General features: G+C 38.7%; 1 protein-coding gene across 2 annotated transcripts in view; it reads left to right on the top strand.

Annotated features, from left to right (window-relative positions):
- The first annotated feature begins 548 nt into the window (after positions 1–548).
- Positions 549–16,191, top strand: part of KIF6 (kinesin family member 6) — a 159,233-nt gene continuing 143,590 nt past the window's right edge. Inside the window, exons 1-3 of one of the 2 annotated variants that reach the window (XM_069852542.1) lie at positions 549–614; positions 1,539–1,648; positions 6,192–6,266. In XM_069852542.1, coding sequence (XP_069708643.1) covers positions 549–614; positions 1,539–1,648; positions 6,192–6,266 — 251 coding nt within the window. Of the gene's footprint in view, positions 615–1,538; positions 1,649–6,191; positions 6,267–16,191 lie in introns of those variants that run through there. The other variant, XM_069852543.1, reaches the window with a different exon arrangement.

Below are 16,191 nucleotides of genomic sequence, written 5' to 3'. Positions count from 1 at the left end.
CCTTGTACTTGGCCGTATTGAATCTTATGGGCCTGTCCAGGTCCCTCTGCTTGACATCCCATCCTTATGGTGTTGGTGTCTGCACCACTCAGCTTGGTGTCATCTGCAAACTTGCTGAGGGTGCACTCAATCTCACTGTCAGGATCATATGAGGATATTAAACAGCACCAGCCCCAGTACAGACCCCTGAGGGACATCACTTGTCATGTATCTCCATCTGGACATTGAGCTGTTGACCACTACTCACTGAATGGGAATATCTAGCCAATTCCTTATCCACTAAACAGTCCACCCATCAAATCCATATCTCTCCAACGTGTACCTGCACGCACTATTTTGATCATTTACATGAGGAATTACCATTAATGGCCACGCTCGCAGCCACCCCTCACAGACGGAGACCTCCCTCCCTCCCTCCTCCTCCAGTGACCAGGCAACCCGGCCGAGCGGGAACCGAACCCGCGTCCCCGGGGCGGGCGGCGGCCGCCGCTTCGCACGCTGGGTAGCGCCCGGTGCCGTCGCGAGGCGGGCGGCGCCGCGGGGCAGCGATGGTGCAGGAAGCCATCCGGGTGTTCGCGCGGCTGAAGCCGCTGGGCAGGCGGCAGCAGGCGGGGGTAGGAGGGGGAGCCAGATGCTGTGCGGGGCTGTGGGGCGGGACAAAGGGCCTCCTGGGGGCTTGCGAGCGGCTCGGGGGGAGAGGGCAGTGACCTTGACCGTGACTTCCCGTGCAAGAGACCCTTCTGCTCTCAGAAGGGTTCATACGCGGTCGGGTTTGGTGAGGGGGGTCCCCGTGCTGCTCTCCGGAGCCGTAAGAAGTTAATGAACCCACGAAATACGGGAGCTTAGACTCGCAGTTACTAGGGGAGGGAGCGAGGAACTTCTTTCCTGCCTTCTTGTCAGGGAAGGGATCCATGGGAAAAACGTTTGGTGCTGGTCACTGGGTTTGTGCAGTTCAGCGCTGTTCTGGACATGGGAAGGGGACGCGTTAGCTCCCAGTAGTTAGCTGTGCTTGCAAGGGATAATAAAGATAACGAAAGCATTTCTCAGAGATCATGCTTCTACGTCTCTTCACTGTCTTGTTTTAAACCAGCTTCTACTCATTCTGTCACAGTCTTTCCTAATATATTATTCCTTTTTTTTTTTTTTTGGAGGCGGTTGCAATAGGAGCTGTGTGTTGTTTTGTAATAGTTTAAGTATTAAAGTGGTTGAGTAAACAAATTATGTCAAAAAGGCTGTTTCTGTTTCAAATCTTATCACACTGTTTACATCATAACAAACAGAATAGTTAGTTTGTGCTTGCTTCGTTGTCAAAGAGCTGAAGGAGGATCTGCTCATGTACTAAAGCCTTTTGAAGTAGACAGACCATTCTGGTTTGCCACGTTGTTTTGACATACTGTTTAGCCATGGTACACAATGAAATACATATGAAGATTTTCTTCAGGCAGTTTCAGGTGCAAAGCTTACATAAGTGTTAAACCTAAGGGCTATGCTCTTCTGTTAGTAAAGTTATTTTCTTAATTCATATCTGTCCTTATTAGATTTATTCTGTTGATGACGATGAGAAATCTCTGTCCAGCCTGGAGATTATTGTGCCACATGATTTAGCACATGGGTTCATCAATAATAAACGAGAGAGCTACGAATTCAAGTAAGTGGAAGCCTTGTCTTTCTAACTTGTGCCTTTAGATACCACTGTGTGGTGATACAGATCTAGGGAACCTGGAAAAGACTGTTCTTATAGCTTATTCTGAAAATCAAGCTCTGGTGTATATGGGGGTTTTATACAAATCCATTGACAAGAGGAATGCTCCAGCTCTGCATCTGAACAATAACATTTAATAAAGTTGGGGGGGGGAGGGGAGAAGGTGTTCCTATCCATTGCAACTCGTTATAGATTTCTAGGTCTCATCTCATTTATCAGGTTTTTTTTTACAGCTTTTGTTTGAATTTGCATATGAAAACTGTATGCAGGACGATGTGTTCTCTTGTCATCTGATGAGTTGGCATAGGCTGGCTAAAGGTGTCTTGATGTAACAAGCTATATTTAGAAACTGTGTTTCAAATATAACCAAAACACAGTGAAGAAAAAGAAAATACTGTTGAAAGAAACAAAACCATGATTGTAGAATGTAAATAGTTTTTAGAAACTAAAAGTAAGTACCAGCGATATCAATCAAATAGTTTTATCTTTTGAACAGAAAACTTTGGGGCAACATTTTAAAATTTGGATTACAAAGAAAACTAGATGTATAAACACCTCTAATTACTAATTTGAGATTGTTTTTTTCCAAGTTGAATAATCTTTATTTTTTTATAATACCAAGTCAAGTAAATTTGTTGCTCTATGCTATTAAACAAAAGGAGACCCAGAGAAACATTTGTGGCTCAGGATGATGTCATTTTACATCAGTTAAGGAAATCTGTTCTGCTTGGGAAGAGAGGAACTGCCCTCTCCGACTAGATTAATATTCAAAACTAGCTTAGGTCACAGGTGCTCAAGTCAACTGTAATGAATGCTGATTTTTTTTCTGACCTTATAACTTATTAAAAAGTCTGTAGAGATGGATTTTGAGAAACATTATGCCTTATTGTTCTTAAGACAATGCAAGAATAATGCTATGGAGCAAACATTTCTTTTTCCTTCATAAAACTCATACTTTCCTGCAGTCTGTCTATCCTGGTCAACTCAAATGTTATTCTCCCTTATTCTTAATTTCTTATATGGGAATCAAACACAATTATTAGCAGGATAGAATATGAAATCTAACACACACACACAAAACCCTGAGAATGTGTCTATAACCCTTTTTATTTAATGAATTAAGAAAATTGACTACTATCACCTTCAAAATAGTTCCCTTCTGAGGTGACACTCAGCTGCATACAATGCTGACAACATTCAAGCAATTTTGCAGATCATTTTCTGAAAGGCTGTTGAGGATCTCTGTCATCTTTCCTTTCACATCTTCTACTGACAAAAAATGGGTTCCTTTAAGCACTGACTTGATATTTAGGAAGAGGTAAAAATCTCAGGGAGCCAGGTCTGGCAAATAGGGTCGGTGCTCAAGCACAGTGATGTTGTTATTAGCTGAAAATTGCTTCATAGACAAAGAATTGTGGGCTGGTGCATTCTTTTGGTCCAAAATCCACTAGTTTCTCACCATTCTGGACAATTCCTTCTCACACGTTCACACAATTTCATCAAGACTTGAAACTGATTTGTTGTCTGGCCGCTGGTAACCTATTCTGCCATCACAATACACTGGCTATCAAAGAAAACAATCAATGTGGCTGTGAACTTCAAATGACTTGTGTGCTTTTTTTGGTCTCGGAGATGTTGCTGACTTCCACTGCACTGATTGTCACTTGTTTTCCAGATAATATGTAAATATCCAAGTTTCATCAGAAGTAATTAATGAGTTCAACATGTCTGGTTCATCTTCCATGTGTTGCAAAATGTTCAAACACAAGTCCTTGCCGTGTTCTTTTTGTTCTTCTGTCAGCATTTCTGGAACCATTCCTGCACAAGCCTTTTTCATGTTCAGTTCTTCCATTTGAATGTGTTGAACATTTCCATGTCCAAATGAACTTTCTCAGCTACTGCTTGATCACTGAACCTTTCATCTTTTCAAATCATATCTCACACTTTTTCAATTGTATCATTGGTAGCTGCTGTGTATGGGCAGCCTTGATGATAATCATCTTTGATGCTTTTTCTGCCTTCTGAAAATCATTTGTGCCATTCAAAAATGCATGCATGAGACAGGCGTTCTTCATTGTAAGACTCAGTCAATAATTGAAAAGTGTCCATCACAGATTTCTTCAGTTTCACAAGAAACTTGATGCTAATACAGCAATCGCTCTTGCACACCAACATTTTCCAACCAATGGTAAGAAGGCATCTATATTTTAATGCACATTCATTCATATTCAGTGAAGCAACCGAGTGGAGCCTTGTCTCATTGTGGCAGGTTGGAACATGTTTTGTAACCATTTCTTTGTCTGTCCTCTCCCACTCTTCATTCCTGAGCTATAGGGTTAGTCTCATTTATTTTGTGTTGGACCTCATATATTCCCCTATACTTTGTGTATGACATTATTCTATGATGTTGTACATACTGCATATCCTTTGTGGTCCATGGTGTCTTTCTGTATAGCTGATGTCCATAGCACCCTTCTGTATAACCTGCGAAGTCCTATGTGAGTATACAGTTCCAGACAGGAGGGACAACGCAGCATGGCACAAGCAGTCCAAGAAGATTCTGGGTTGTATTAATGACAAACTCCTAACACATTGGCTAAAGAGCCAATTAGGCGAAAATCTCTGTTGCACCCCTTATTTGCAAACATGGAAGAACTGATCAGGGATGTGAAACCTGGTGGTAGTCTTGGTTGCAGTGACCATGTGATAGTAAAATTGAGGATCCTGAGAGAAGAGGGAAATGCAAAAAGCAGGATTGCAACCCTGGACTTATGAGAGAAGACTTTGGCCTCTTCAGGGATCTCCTTGAAAGAATCTTTGAGATGCAGTCCTGGAGAGAAGTCCAGGAGAGCTGGCTGATTTTCAAGAGTCACTTCCTCCAAGTTCAAGAACAATCCATCCTGATGAGCAGGAAATGATGAAAAGGCAGCAGCAGGCCTGCATGGATGAGCAAATAGCTCCTGACTAAAGGCAATCATAAAAACAAAGTGTACAAGAGGTAGGAGCAGGGTCAGGTGACCCTGGAATGCTGTCTGATAAATGGAATTGGGAATGTCTATGTTAATTGCACAGTGAGGGGTGCTGGAAACGAGCTGGGATCAGAGCATTGTCAGTCGCCAGTCACTAGTGGTGTCATCAATACTGTGATTCAATACTGTTTAGCATTAATGACTTACTTGATGAGACTGGGTGAAACTTCAGCAAGTTCACAGAAAATATGAAATGGGTGAGCTGTTGGCACACCAGAGAGTTGTGCTGCCATTTAGAGGGACCTGAAGAGGCTGGAGAAATCGGCTAATGGGAATCTCATGAAGTTCAACAAAGTAAAATGTGAAGTCCTCCTCCTGAGGTGAGGAATAACAAAGACAGGCTCAGGGCTGACTGAAAACAGATTAGCAAAAAGGACCTGGAGTCCTGGCAGACAAAATGGTGAACGTGAGTCAGTAATACACCATTTGCAGAAAAGAAGGGCAACAGACTCTGGGCTACATTAGGCAGAATGTCACCAGCAGGTCAAGGAAGTTGATTCTTCCCTTCTAGTCACCACGAGTGAGATCACATCTGGAGGTCTGCATACAGTTCTGGGCTTCAACAAACAGATACAAAGATGATTAAAGAACTGGAGTATCTGACGTGGGAGGAGAGGCTGAGCAAGCTGGGCCTGTTTATCCTGGAAAAGAGAAGGTCCAACGGTTTCTTATCAATGTGTATAACACCAGGAGGGGAAGGAGGGAATAAAGAAGATGGAGCCTAATGCTTCTCAGTGGTGCCCAGTGACAGGATGAGAGTTAATGGGCACAAATTGAAATATACTAAATAGAAAAGAAAACCTCTTTACCATGGAGTGATCAAATACTGGAACAGGTTGCCCAGAGAGGTTATGGAGCCTCCATGTGTGGAGACCTTGAAACCTGACTGTACAGACCCCTGCTCTAGCTGACCTTCTTTTGAGCAGAGGGTTTGCAACAGATGGTTCTTCCACCCTGAAGTATACTTTGATTCTGTGGGACAAATGCAGTTACCTTATATAGGAAGCAACAAAACTTAGATTGAATTAAATATCTCCTTGTGACTTACAGTCACTGTGCAGCAGAATGAAGGCAGTAGCTAGGAAAAATTGGGAGTCTGGCTATACTGGTGAGACGTTGTATTTGGTTATAGTGTAATCTATTTATCCACGTTTCAGTGTGGTGCCAGTTACAAACACTGATTCTCTTGATAGATTTAAAATACTATTTATTTTTTTCTAAGCCACATCATTTTATCAGAGGATTTTATTGTACAGATCTCGTCAAAGCAGCACTGTGTAAAGCCTATTTATGTACAATAGCACAACAGCATGCTGTGGGTAAGACTACAGGGAAAACATTGTACTATGTTATGTAAGCCTAATGATGTAAACATTGACTATTAAAAACACAAACAAAAATGTATGAATCAAGTAGTGTTTTAAGATTCTGAGCAATTATTATTTGCTTAATATTTTCAGATTTCAGAAAATTTTTGATCAAGAGGCCAAACAAGATGTGATTTTTGACAACATTGCCAAACCAGTAGCAGAACGGTATGTTGTTGATCTTGCGAGTAATCGGGGTAATAGAGGGTCAAAAATAGCTTTCATTGTATTACTTGGAAGAGATGTAGCAAGTGTTTGTCTTACTGTTGTAAAAGTGGATTTTCTAAATACTGTCATGTCCTAGGAGATATGCAGTTTTGTGTATGGTAAGATCCCATTATTAACTCCTAAAACAGCACTGCTACAGTTTTTTGTTGCATTGGCATAGAAGCCTATGCCTAATTAGGTTTTTTGTCTATAATATAAGCTCACTTCACTTAGAAAAGTATTCCCTATATGGGTCCAAGAAGAGGTAAACCTAATGGAAATCTTAATCCGCCTGTTTAGTTTTCAGTAAGTTAGGGACACTCGTGAATTAACACGTGTGGAGATAGTCTCAAATTTTGCCCTCATTATTTTTGTCTTAATGTATAGAACAGTGACCTTGGCACTGGTTTTGTTTTTCTCCTCCATGTAATAAACAATGCTCATAATTTAGAGTTTGCAAAGACAGACGTTTAAGACTGATGTACAAGCCCTCTTCATACATTTTGTGTATTGAATGCCACTCTGAACAGGGTGGATTTTCCAAGACACCATTTTCCTTTGCTCAGCTCATGTCCACGGTGCTGGTTAGTATGGGTTTTAGTGGGGGAGAAAATCCCACACTGGAGGTAGCAGAATTTCTGCATAATATTTGGTTTTTTTACCTAACTTACTGCTCAGAATCCACACTTGTAGTGAGTTGAGGCACGTTAATTTTGGTACCAACATTTCTCATTCATTGTCTGACCCAGCTATGGTTCGTCAAGTTATTCTTCAGCCTACTGCACTATCTCATGTTTTGCACCATAGGAAAACAGGCATCCTCAGTTGGACACTCAATCTCTCTCAAACTGTTACTTCAAAGTGTTATAAAAATATATCAAGCTCTTCACAATTTCATTTTCTTGTTTTTCCCCTCTATTATAGAATCACAGAATGAATCATAAAATCATAGAATGGTTTGGGTTGGAAGGGACCTTAAAGATCACCTAGCTCCAACCCCCCTGCCATGGGCAGGGACACCTCCCACAACACCAGGCTGCTCAAGCCCCATCCAACCTGGCCTTGAACACCTCTAGGGATGGGACATCCACTGCTTCCTTGGACAATCTGTTCCAGTGCCTCACCACCCTCATCATGAAGAATTTCTTTCTAATGTCTCATCTAAGTCTTCCCCCTTCCAATTTAAAGCCATCTGCCCTCATCCTATCACTACAAGTCTTTGTAAAAAGCTCCTCTCCAGCTTTCTTGTAGGACCCCTTCAGGTAAAGGAAGGTCACTATAAGGTCTCATTGGAGCCTTCTCTCTTCCAGGCCTATCTATCACAACTCTCTCAGCCTGTCTTCATAACAAAGGTGCTCCAGCCTTCTGATGATATTTGAATCCTTCTTCTGGACCCATTCCAACAGTTCCATATCCTTCTTATATTGAGGATTCCAGAACTGGACCAAATACTCCAGCTGAGGTCTCACAAGAGCAGAGTAGATGGGGAGAGTCACCTCCCTTGCCCTACTGGCTATGCTTCTTTTGATGCAGCCCAGGATATGGTTGGCCTTCTTGCCAACTTATTTCAAGCTTCTAATCAATTAGCTCCCCCATGTCCTTCTCTTAAGGGCTACCTTCAATCATGTCATTCCTCATCCTGTATTTTGAAACCATGGATTGCCCTAATCCAGATGTAGGACCTAGCACCTGGCCATGTCCAACCTCATGGGATTGAACAAGGGATTATCTTCTTTAAAATAGATTATCTTTAAAAGAGATTATCTTGTTTAAAATCCGCCATAAAGCAGAATGGTAATTGACAGTGAAAATGAAGAGGCAGTGAATTTAAAACTTTACTAGAGTAAGTTAAATTGCTTTAAAATAAAATGTTATGTTCTCCTTTCACCCAAAAGGGATTTCTTTGCTTGTCTGACTTAATAACATATAGCTTCAGGTTAACCTATGTATTTTACTTTAAATATTTCTTAATTTAATGATGTCTGCAGACAAGAACTTCTGTATCTTATCTGACTGTGTTGGAAAAGAAGGGTTAAAACTCTTGTTGCTACATGCTATGGATTGAATTATACTCAACAAAACCTCAGAGTATCAAAGCTAACGAGCAACAGACTGACTGACTTTTCTTTTTCCTTTGCAATCTTTGGCTAGAAAATGGAAAGGTTTACAGTTGAATATTTCACCTATACAGTGCTCTAAATAAACAGGAAGTGGTATGGTTTTCCTTTGTTTCAGTGTTGGCTAATACTAGATTTTGATACATTGATTTGCTCCATTATATGGAGTTTAGTTTTAATTTTTAGAAATTTTTAAGTACTTAAATCTATTAAAACTAGTCGTGTTTGGGCATACAATTATCTCCGAACAGCTGAGTTTTTAACGCTAAAATTGATTTATAAGATCATTCAATGCCTAAATTGATTTATAAAATCATTCTTAACTGAATCAAGTGTTACAATGTATTAAAGCTTGTATTCCAACTGATGTTTTTAATTTTAATGATAATACTGAAGGATAATATAGCTTGTGTCCTTAGAGCAGAGTAGGCAATACCTAAAGTATGTTTTTGTTTCTCATCCTCTTCCTTCATTTTTAGAAAAAAATTGAATTTCAAAATGTCAACCTTCTCTTGCAGGAAAAAACTGTTGAAAATGCACTCATTTCTATTGTTGGAGTCACTTTAGTAAGAGAACAGTTTTTGTCCATGCATTGCCAGGGAAAATAAAGTAGCAGAAAAGTATCAATGAAATAGTTCAGTGACATTTTGAGGCTTTTTGCCATGCATACTTAGAGTCATGAGAAAATTCAGTTAGACTTAAATGCTCAGAAAAAAAAAAGCCCTGGGCATTGTTTAAACTAAAACCAGCAATGCAGTGTTCAGGATTCTAAAATCTTTCTTGTTTGTTCTTGGATGGATGGAAATTGGATGCAACTTTTTTTTTTTTCCTCTTTTCAAGTAAGCTTTCTTTGATGTTGGGCCACTACTTTTCTCTCTTTAAGTCCAGTTACATTGCCATCTTGCCTGTGGTTTCAGAGGCACCAGACATTAGTTCATTTAATTTGCTTCTTCAGTCTAAAGTGGCAGCCTCTGCAACCCATTATAAGCATGTGATTTGCTTGATTTTTTAAAATGTTATTTTGTTAATGTTTGAGTCATCTCTTGCTTAGCTTCTTTATGTACTTTATTCTTTTAGTTTTAAATAAATCTTATAGTCTTGATTTTTTTTCTTTGTGGAGAGCCAACTTGATCTTTAAGAAAAAGCAACACTACTTCTATTTCTTTATCAAAAACTAGAGAAAATTAGTAACATCCTTTTTTTACAGTTTGGTATCAATTGAATCTTGCTTTAGTCTAACAGCTGAACAAGGTTACTCTTACAATGCTTATCAGTGTTATGATGAAGAATGCAACTAGAAATTAAGTAGAAATTCTTGGTGCTTCAGAATTAGTTTTGATTTCAGTTCTAATATGGCCAATGTTTTGTCTTGATTTATTAAAAATAACTTAGAAAACGTTTTCCCTTCAGCTGTATCATGAAAATAAGAATCAGCTCAGCTGTTTATAAATCTAATGGCAGCCACCTATGTTTTTTTTGAAAGATATGATAGCCTCTGGGGTAATACACCCATTGCTGCAGATTTTAGTTTCTTCTCGTGTGCTGTGTTTATCCTAAGAATTAGCATCTGTAATATACAAACTACTTCCCTTTACTCTTTTCTGTTTTCTTCTTATGCTTATTCTTACAGAAAATGTAGTCAAAATATTTTGCAGAACAGCATCATTATAATCTTGATTATATTTTGTAATGTCCCTCTTTCCAGTTTTAGAAAATATTTTACGAGTAATTGAAAATATTTGGAAAACATATTTACATCATTAGATTTCCTTGTAATACAAAGCCACAGGGTCTAGACTAAACATCCTAATAGGATATTCCTAACTTTACTGAATATGTGCATAGAATCCAGCTTTTCTGATTTTGATTGGGGTTTTTTTTGGTTTTGGGTTTGGTTTTTTTTTGGTCTTTCTATTTAATTTTATGAATAAAATGATACAAAAAGGGCATTTGGGCTTTTCTTTAATTTTGTGGTGGTGTTGTTTCTCTCATTAACAGCTCAAAGATGTATTCAAAGAAAATAAATACATACACATTTCCTCAAACTAAGGAAATTTCAGTAGTTTGTACAAGGATGCCAGTTTTCTCTCAAACTGTGCTCTCCATTTGACCATCTAAGCTAGAGTAATGCTGAATATTCTTCAATAGGAATGTGGATTAATAGTTGCTCTGAATTTTGAACCAATAGATAAGAAATTGCTTGAAACATGAAATCTGACTTTGTTTACAAGGTTTGTAATAAATAAATTATTCTATTTCTTACAAATAAAAGGTTCCAAATAAATTATGACCTCTGCTTTTGAACATCATAGAGATTCTTAAAAACTTGAGATTCTTAATTCTGGTTTTTTTTAATGTTTCTTCATTACTTTAAAGCTAATTATTAGAGATGGATAAAAGTCACACCTTTCCATCTTTTTACAGCAAAATGAACATCTTTTTAATTTTGTTGGAAGCCCTTATGATATACAATATCTTAGTATATATTTCTTCTAGGAAGAAGAATGTGGAATTAGCAGGGCTGTTCCTTTGATAGTACTTAATCTAGAGACTTTGTCATTCCTTGAAATGTGATGTGTATTTTCCTTGTGATGTAGAACTTAAATTATGAAAAAAAAATAAAATCCAAATATACGAACCTAACAATTATTTGATTTTACATAGGGAAACACATTGCTCTCTTAACTTTGTCATAGGTCTTTCACAGCCTCTGCAATTTCTGTTCTTGTATAAAGTTATTACGCAAACGTTGGCTTCACACAGATGTTCAGCTGTTGGGGAAAAGATCTTTATTGTGCAACTGGAATTCCAGATTATTTTTTGTACTTTATTTTTACTTTTGCATAATTTGAAAGAAAAGGGTTTTTTGAGTATTTAAGAGTATAATTATAGATGTGCAACATGTAAGATGTTTAAAATAGTTTAAAAAAAATTTAAAAGTGCAAGCTGTCTTCAGGAAGATTTTATACTATTACAGCAGGAAATATATCTGGCAGGAGAACAGGAAAGTAAAAGTCAGTCATAATTATTTATTCATTATGTAATAGCCAGAACCTACTATTAAATCGGTTATTTGATTTTTGGCATCTCAAAAAAACTTATGAAGTTTTCCACTCTAAGGAAATAACACCTCAAAGGAATTGCATAAAACAAATCCTTTTGAGGGATTAAATAAAGCAACTTTTTAATGAGGAGACCTGAAACAGGTACAGGATCCTTACCTGTATCTCTCTGCTTCCACGATTAAATAATCTGAACCAATTTCATTAGAAAATACACTAACCTTTCATTCTCTTTTGGACTCGTCTTTCCTGGGTATTCCAAAAGCCTTGCTTACATCTATGTATCTTCATATACATGTGTCATGTATAACAAGCTATTTCTCCACCCTTTTATCCACATTCCCTTTTTTTTAGGCTTGTTTACTGGTGTTGCAGTATGTTGCCTCTGTATTTATTGCCCATGGCAAAGTCTCTGTATTTGTCCATGGCAGAGTCCCACGGGAGACAGTCCTTAAGGGCAAGGGATTCTATGAAGGCTGGATGCTCTTCAAAAACAAAATTCCAACAGCTCAGGAGCAACTATAGGCCTGTCAGTCTGACCTCAGTGCCAGGGAAAGTCATGGAACAGTTGATCTTGAGTGCTGTCAGGTTAACGAAAGGCAGATCTTGCCAAACTAAGCTGATCGCCTCCTATGACAAAGTGACTCACCTACTGGATGAGGGAAAGGCTGTGGATGTGGTCTTCCTGGACTTCAGTAAAGCCTTTGACACAGTTTCTCACAGCATTCTGCTTAGGAAACTGGACAGGCGAACACTCTCCTAGGTGGAAAACTGGTTGGATGCCCGGGTCCAGAGAGTGGTGGTAAATGGAGTTAACCCCAGCTGGAGGCCAGTTACAAGTGGTGTCCCCAGGGCTCAGTGCTGAGTCCAGCCCTGTTCAATGTCTTTATCAATGACGTGGAAGAAGGCATTGAGTGCACCCTTAGCAAGTTTGCGGATGACACTAAGCTAGGTGGAAGTGTCGATCTGCTGGAGGGTAGGGAGGCTCTGCAAAGGGATCTGAACAGGCTGAACTGATGGGCTGAGACCAAAGGGATGATGTTTAATAAGGCCAAATGCCGTGTCCTGCACTTGGGGCACAACAGCCCTGTGCAGTGCTACAGGCTGGAAGTCTGTCTAGAAAGCTGCCTGGAGGAGAGGGACCTGGGGGTGTTGGTTGACAGCTGACTGAACATGAGCCAGCAGTGTGCCCAGGTGGCCAAGAAGGCCAATGGCATCTTGGCTTGTATCAGAAACAGCATGACAGGGAGGTTATTCTCCCTCTGTACTCAGCCCTGGTGAGACCGCTCCTTGAATACTGTGTTCAGTTCTGGACCCCTCACCACCAGAAGGATGTTGAGGCTCTGGAGCGAGTCCAGAGAAGAGCGACAAAGCTGGTGTAGGGGCTGGAGAACAAGTCTTATCAGGAGTGGCTGAGAGAGCTGAGGTTGTTTAGCCTGGAGGAGGCTGAGGGGAGACCTTATTGTTCTCTACAACTACCTGAAAGGAGGTCGTAGAGAGGAGGGAGCTGGCATCTTCCCCCAGGTGACAGGGGACAGGACAAGAGGGAATGGCCTCAAGCTCTGCCAGGGAAATTTCAGGCTTGACATCAGGAAAAAAATTTTCACAGGAAGGGTCACTGGGAACTGGAACAGACTGCTCAGGGAGGTGGTTGAGTCACCTTCCCTGGAGGTGCTTAAAAGATGGGTGGATGAGGTGCTGAGGGGCATGGTTTAGTGATTAATAGGAATGATTGGACTCGATGTAGCAGTGGGTCCTTTCCAACCTAGTGATTCTGTGATTCTATGATTCTATTTGTACATACTGTTGGCTGGTACAGCAAGTTTCTGTGTGACCTAGTAGGAAAGGCTGTTTCCAACTCAGTGAGCTCAATGAAGACTTGTACAGTTTTCTGCTGTGGTGTCTATATACTTGTCAACTCACTTAAGTTGTAATACAGAAGGATTTAATGACTGAAATGTGCTAATACTCTTGTGATACAAGTCCATTGCACAGCAACTCCCCAACCAAGTTAAAACCTCTTTTATTCATCAGCATTATACAATACTTGCTACCATGATCAAAGCTGGTCTTTCTAAAAATGCTTATTAAATCTTCATGCTAATAAGATTAAAATGAAGAATGCCTAGTAGAACAGCTATGCTTTAGTAGTGGAAGGGTTGTTTTTCTGTAATTTTGTTAAGGTGCAGTCATCAGGCCTGTAAACATGGATTTTCTAGAACATAGTCCATGTTAACTAGTTAAATTATACACTTGTATGAACAATTATCTATTGTGACCTGGATTTGTTTGTTACACAGTGTGGGAAATAGTGGCTTGGCTCACCTGCAGATAACCTTGTGTTACAGCTGTATTATTGTTAATGTGGGTGATTCAGGTACAAAAGACCTGCAGAATCTATGTATGCTAAAGGACACTTATGTTTTTGGATGTCAGCTTGAAACAAATAGAGCTTAAAATTTTCCCTAAATTGAGAAATTCGAGCAGTAATGCTAGCAGTTCTTCCTGAAAGCGTGTACAATTACAAGGCAATAAAAAGTGAGAAGTTTCATGAATGTTTCATCTCAAATGATTATTAGATGCATATGTTTATTTTGGCTTAAATTACACAGTTTAGGATTGCTGAAGAAAGTTGCTTCTTATATGCTACATTTTGATAGGTTTGATTCAGAGTATCTTTGTGTCACATCTTCTTTATTGCTTGTGGTGGAATTCTAAGTGTAAGTAGATATTTTAGTTAAAATAAGAAGTTGTATTACACCTTATTATTTTAGAAAAGCCTTTTTGAAATTTCTAAGGAATATAACTCTCGCAAAGGCATAAAGAAAAAATGTCATACTGAGATACTTTGTTTATTTTAATTAAGAAAAACTTTAATCTGAGCTCCAAGTGATAGAAGATACCTAAATGCTGAGTCTCTGTAGAGACAAATACTCTCTAAAAACTTGATTCCAAATCCTGCAAATGAAATCCTTCCTCCTTTTTATCTCAAATACAATGTCTGGGTCATGCTTTTGCCAGGAATGTGTTATTTTATTTTTTTTTAAATGAAATAAGTATGAATTGAGGTTTTCTGAGGTAGAAGGAAAGTGTGGGACACTACTAAAATATTTCAGTTTATCAAGAATCAAGATGAGGAGAAGGCTAAATATACAAACATTAAAGATATTGGTGTTTTTTGCTTTTTTTGTTAGTCTAATATTTTAATGGTTATTGAATATTTGTTCCACTCACATGCTTTTATGTTACCAGTCATTTAAAATGGTGGTGTCAGAAGTCAGGTTAAAATAATAATATGAATCTGAAATAAACTAATATAATCAAAGTAATGCATTTTTATGGATGAAACATGTTTCTTGATCACAGGATTTCCTCTTATCTGCATATAAACACATAGTTCTTACTTAATAAGGTTTATTCATTTAAACATTTAGATGCGTCTTATTTATTCATATTATAAACTTAGTAAAAAGCTTTCACTTTGAACCTTTTTGTTTTAAAACAAAACAATAATAAAAATTACGGACAGCCTAATTGCATCTATTTAAATGGTCTTTTTAATCCTGAAGACTGAGAAGTGTGTCTTGCAATAGGAATTAAGAGTCAGAGCACACAAATCTTTTTGCTTAGACATATTCACCAATGCTGTGATGATTTTTGTTATTCTGCATAGATTTCATTTACCAATAGCTGAGACAAGATTTTCACATTTGTCTGTTATACCTGCCAATTTCAAAAACTCTTGAACCAGTTTGTTACTATTTCTTTGTCATTTTTACAGTGAGATTTGGAGTGACACAAAAGCAATCAGAGCACTCTTTCCTGAAGAAGACTGTCATATTGATGGTTGTAAAAATGATTCTATGGTTCTAGTATGAAATAGAGCAGAGTTGATAGCAGTTTGTAGCACATTTTCAGGGACTAATAAGGACTGTTTACTTTTTCCTTCTTCTGCTGATGATTCTATTTGAATTATGCCGACTACTAACAAATTGGAATAATTAGGTCAGAAGGGATCTCTGTAGGTCATCTGATTCAACATCCCAAGCAAAGCAATTCTAGCCTGAGGATTAGATCAGGTTGCTCAGACCATTGCTTAATAGAGCTTTGAAAATGTCCAAAGATGGGGATTCCACAACCCATCTAGCACCATCTTGGTACCTCTTCCAGGCCTTAACTACTCTCATTGTGAAGAACATTTTCCTTATACCCACTTGAAATCTCCCCTCTTCCAATCTGTGACCACTGCCTCTTGTCCTATCACTGTAAGCCCCTGAGAAGAATCTGAGTTCATGTCTGTAACAATCTATTGCATAATATAAGGTGGTTATTAGGTACATGTATAGCTTTCTCTTCTCTGGCTTGATAAAAACCAGCTCTGTTGACTTTCCCTTATGTGTAATGTACTCCAGGCTGAACAAACTTAGTTCTGTAGAGACTCACTCCAGTTTCTTTATAGCATGCTTCTTCTACTGGAGATTCCAAAACTGGACACAGAACTCAGGAGGGAGAGGTTTTTTAATTTTTTTGCAAATTTTGGTGGTAACTAGTGTGTTTGATTTAGCAAAACTGGTGTAACAGCAGAGGAAGCAGAGCTCTTTATTATACTTAGTCCTAAGCCTGCCTGCAGTCTCATTAACTATGAGCACAGAAACAAATGAAAACTTCTGTGTCCATAAACTTTAAATAGAACAAATGATCTTCACT

Source organism: Phaenicophaeus curvirostris, chromosome 2 (genome assembly GCF_032191515.1).
Source record: "Phaenicophaeus curvirostris isolate KB17595 chromosome 2, BPBGC_Pcur_1.0, whole genome shotgun sequence".
Classification (NCBI taxonomy): Eukaryota; Metazoa; Chordata; class Aves; order Cuculiformes; family Cuculidae; genus Phaenicophaeus; species Phaenicophaeus curvirostris.
The sequence above is the reverse complement of the archived record's forward strand: the minus strand, read 5'-3'. Positions and strand labels throughout refer to the sequence as shown.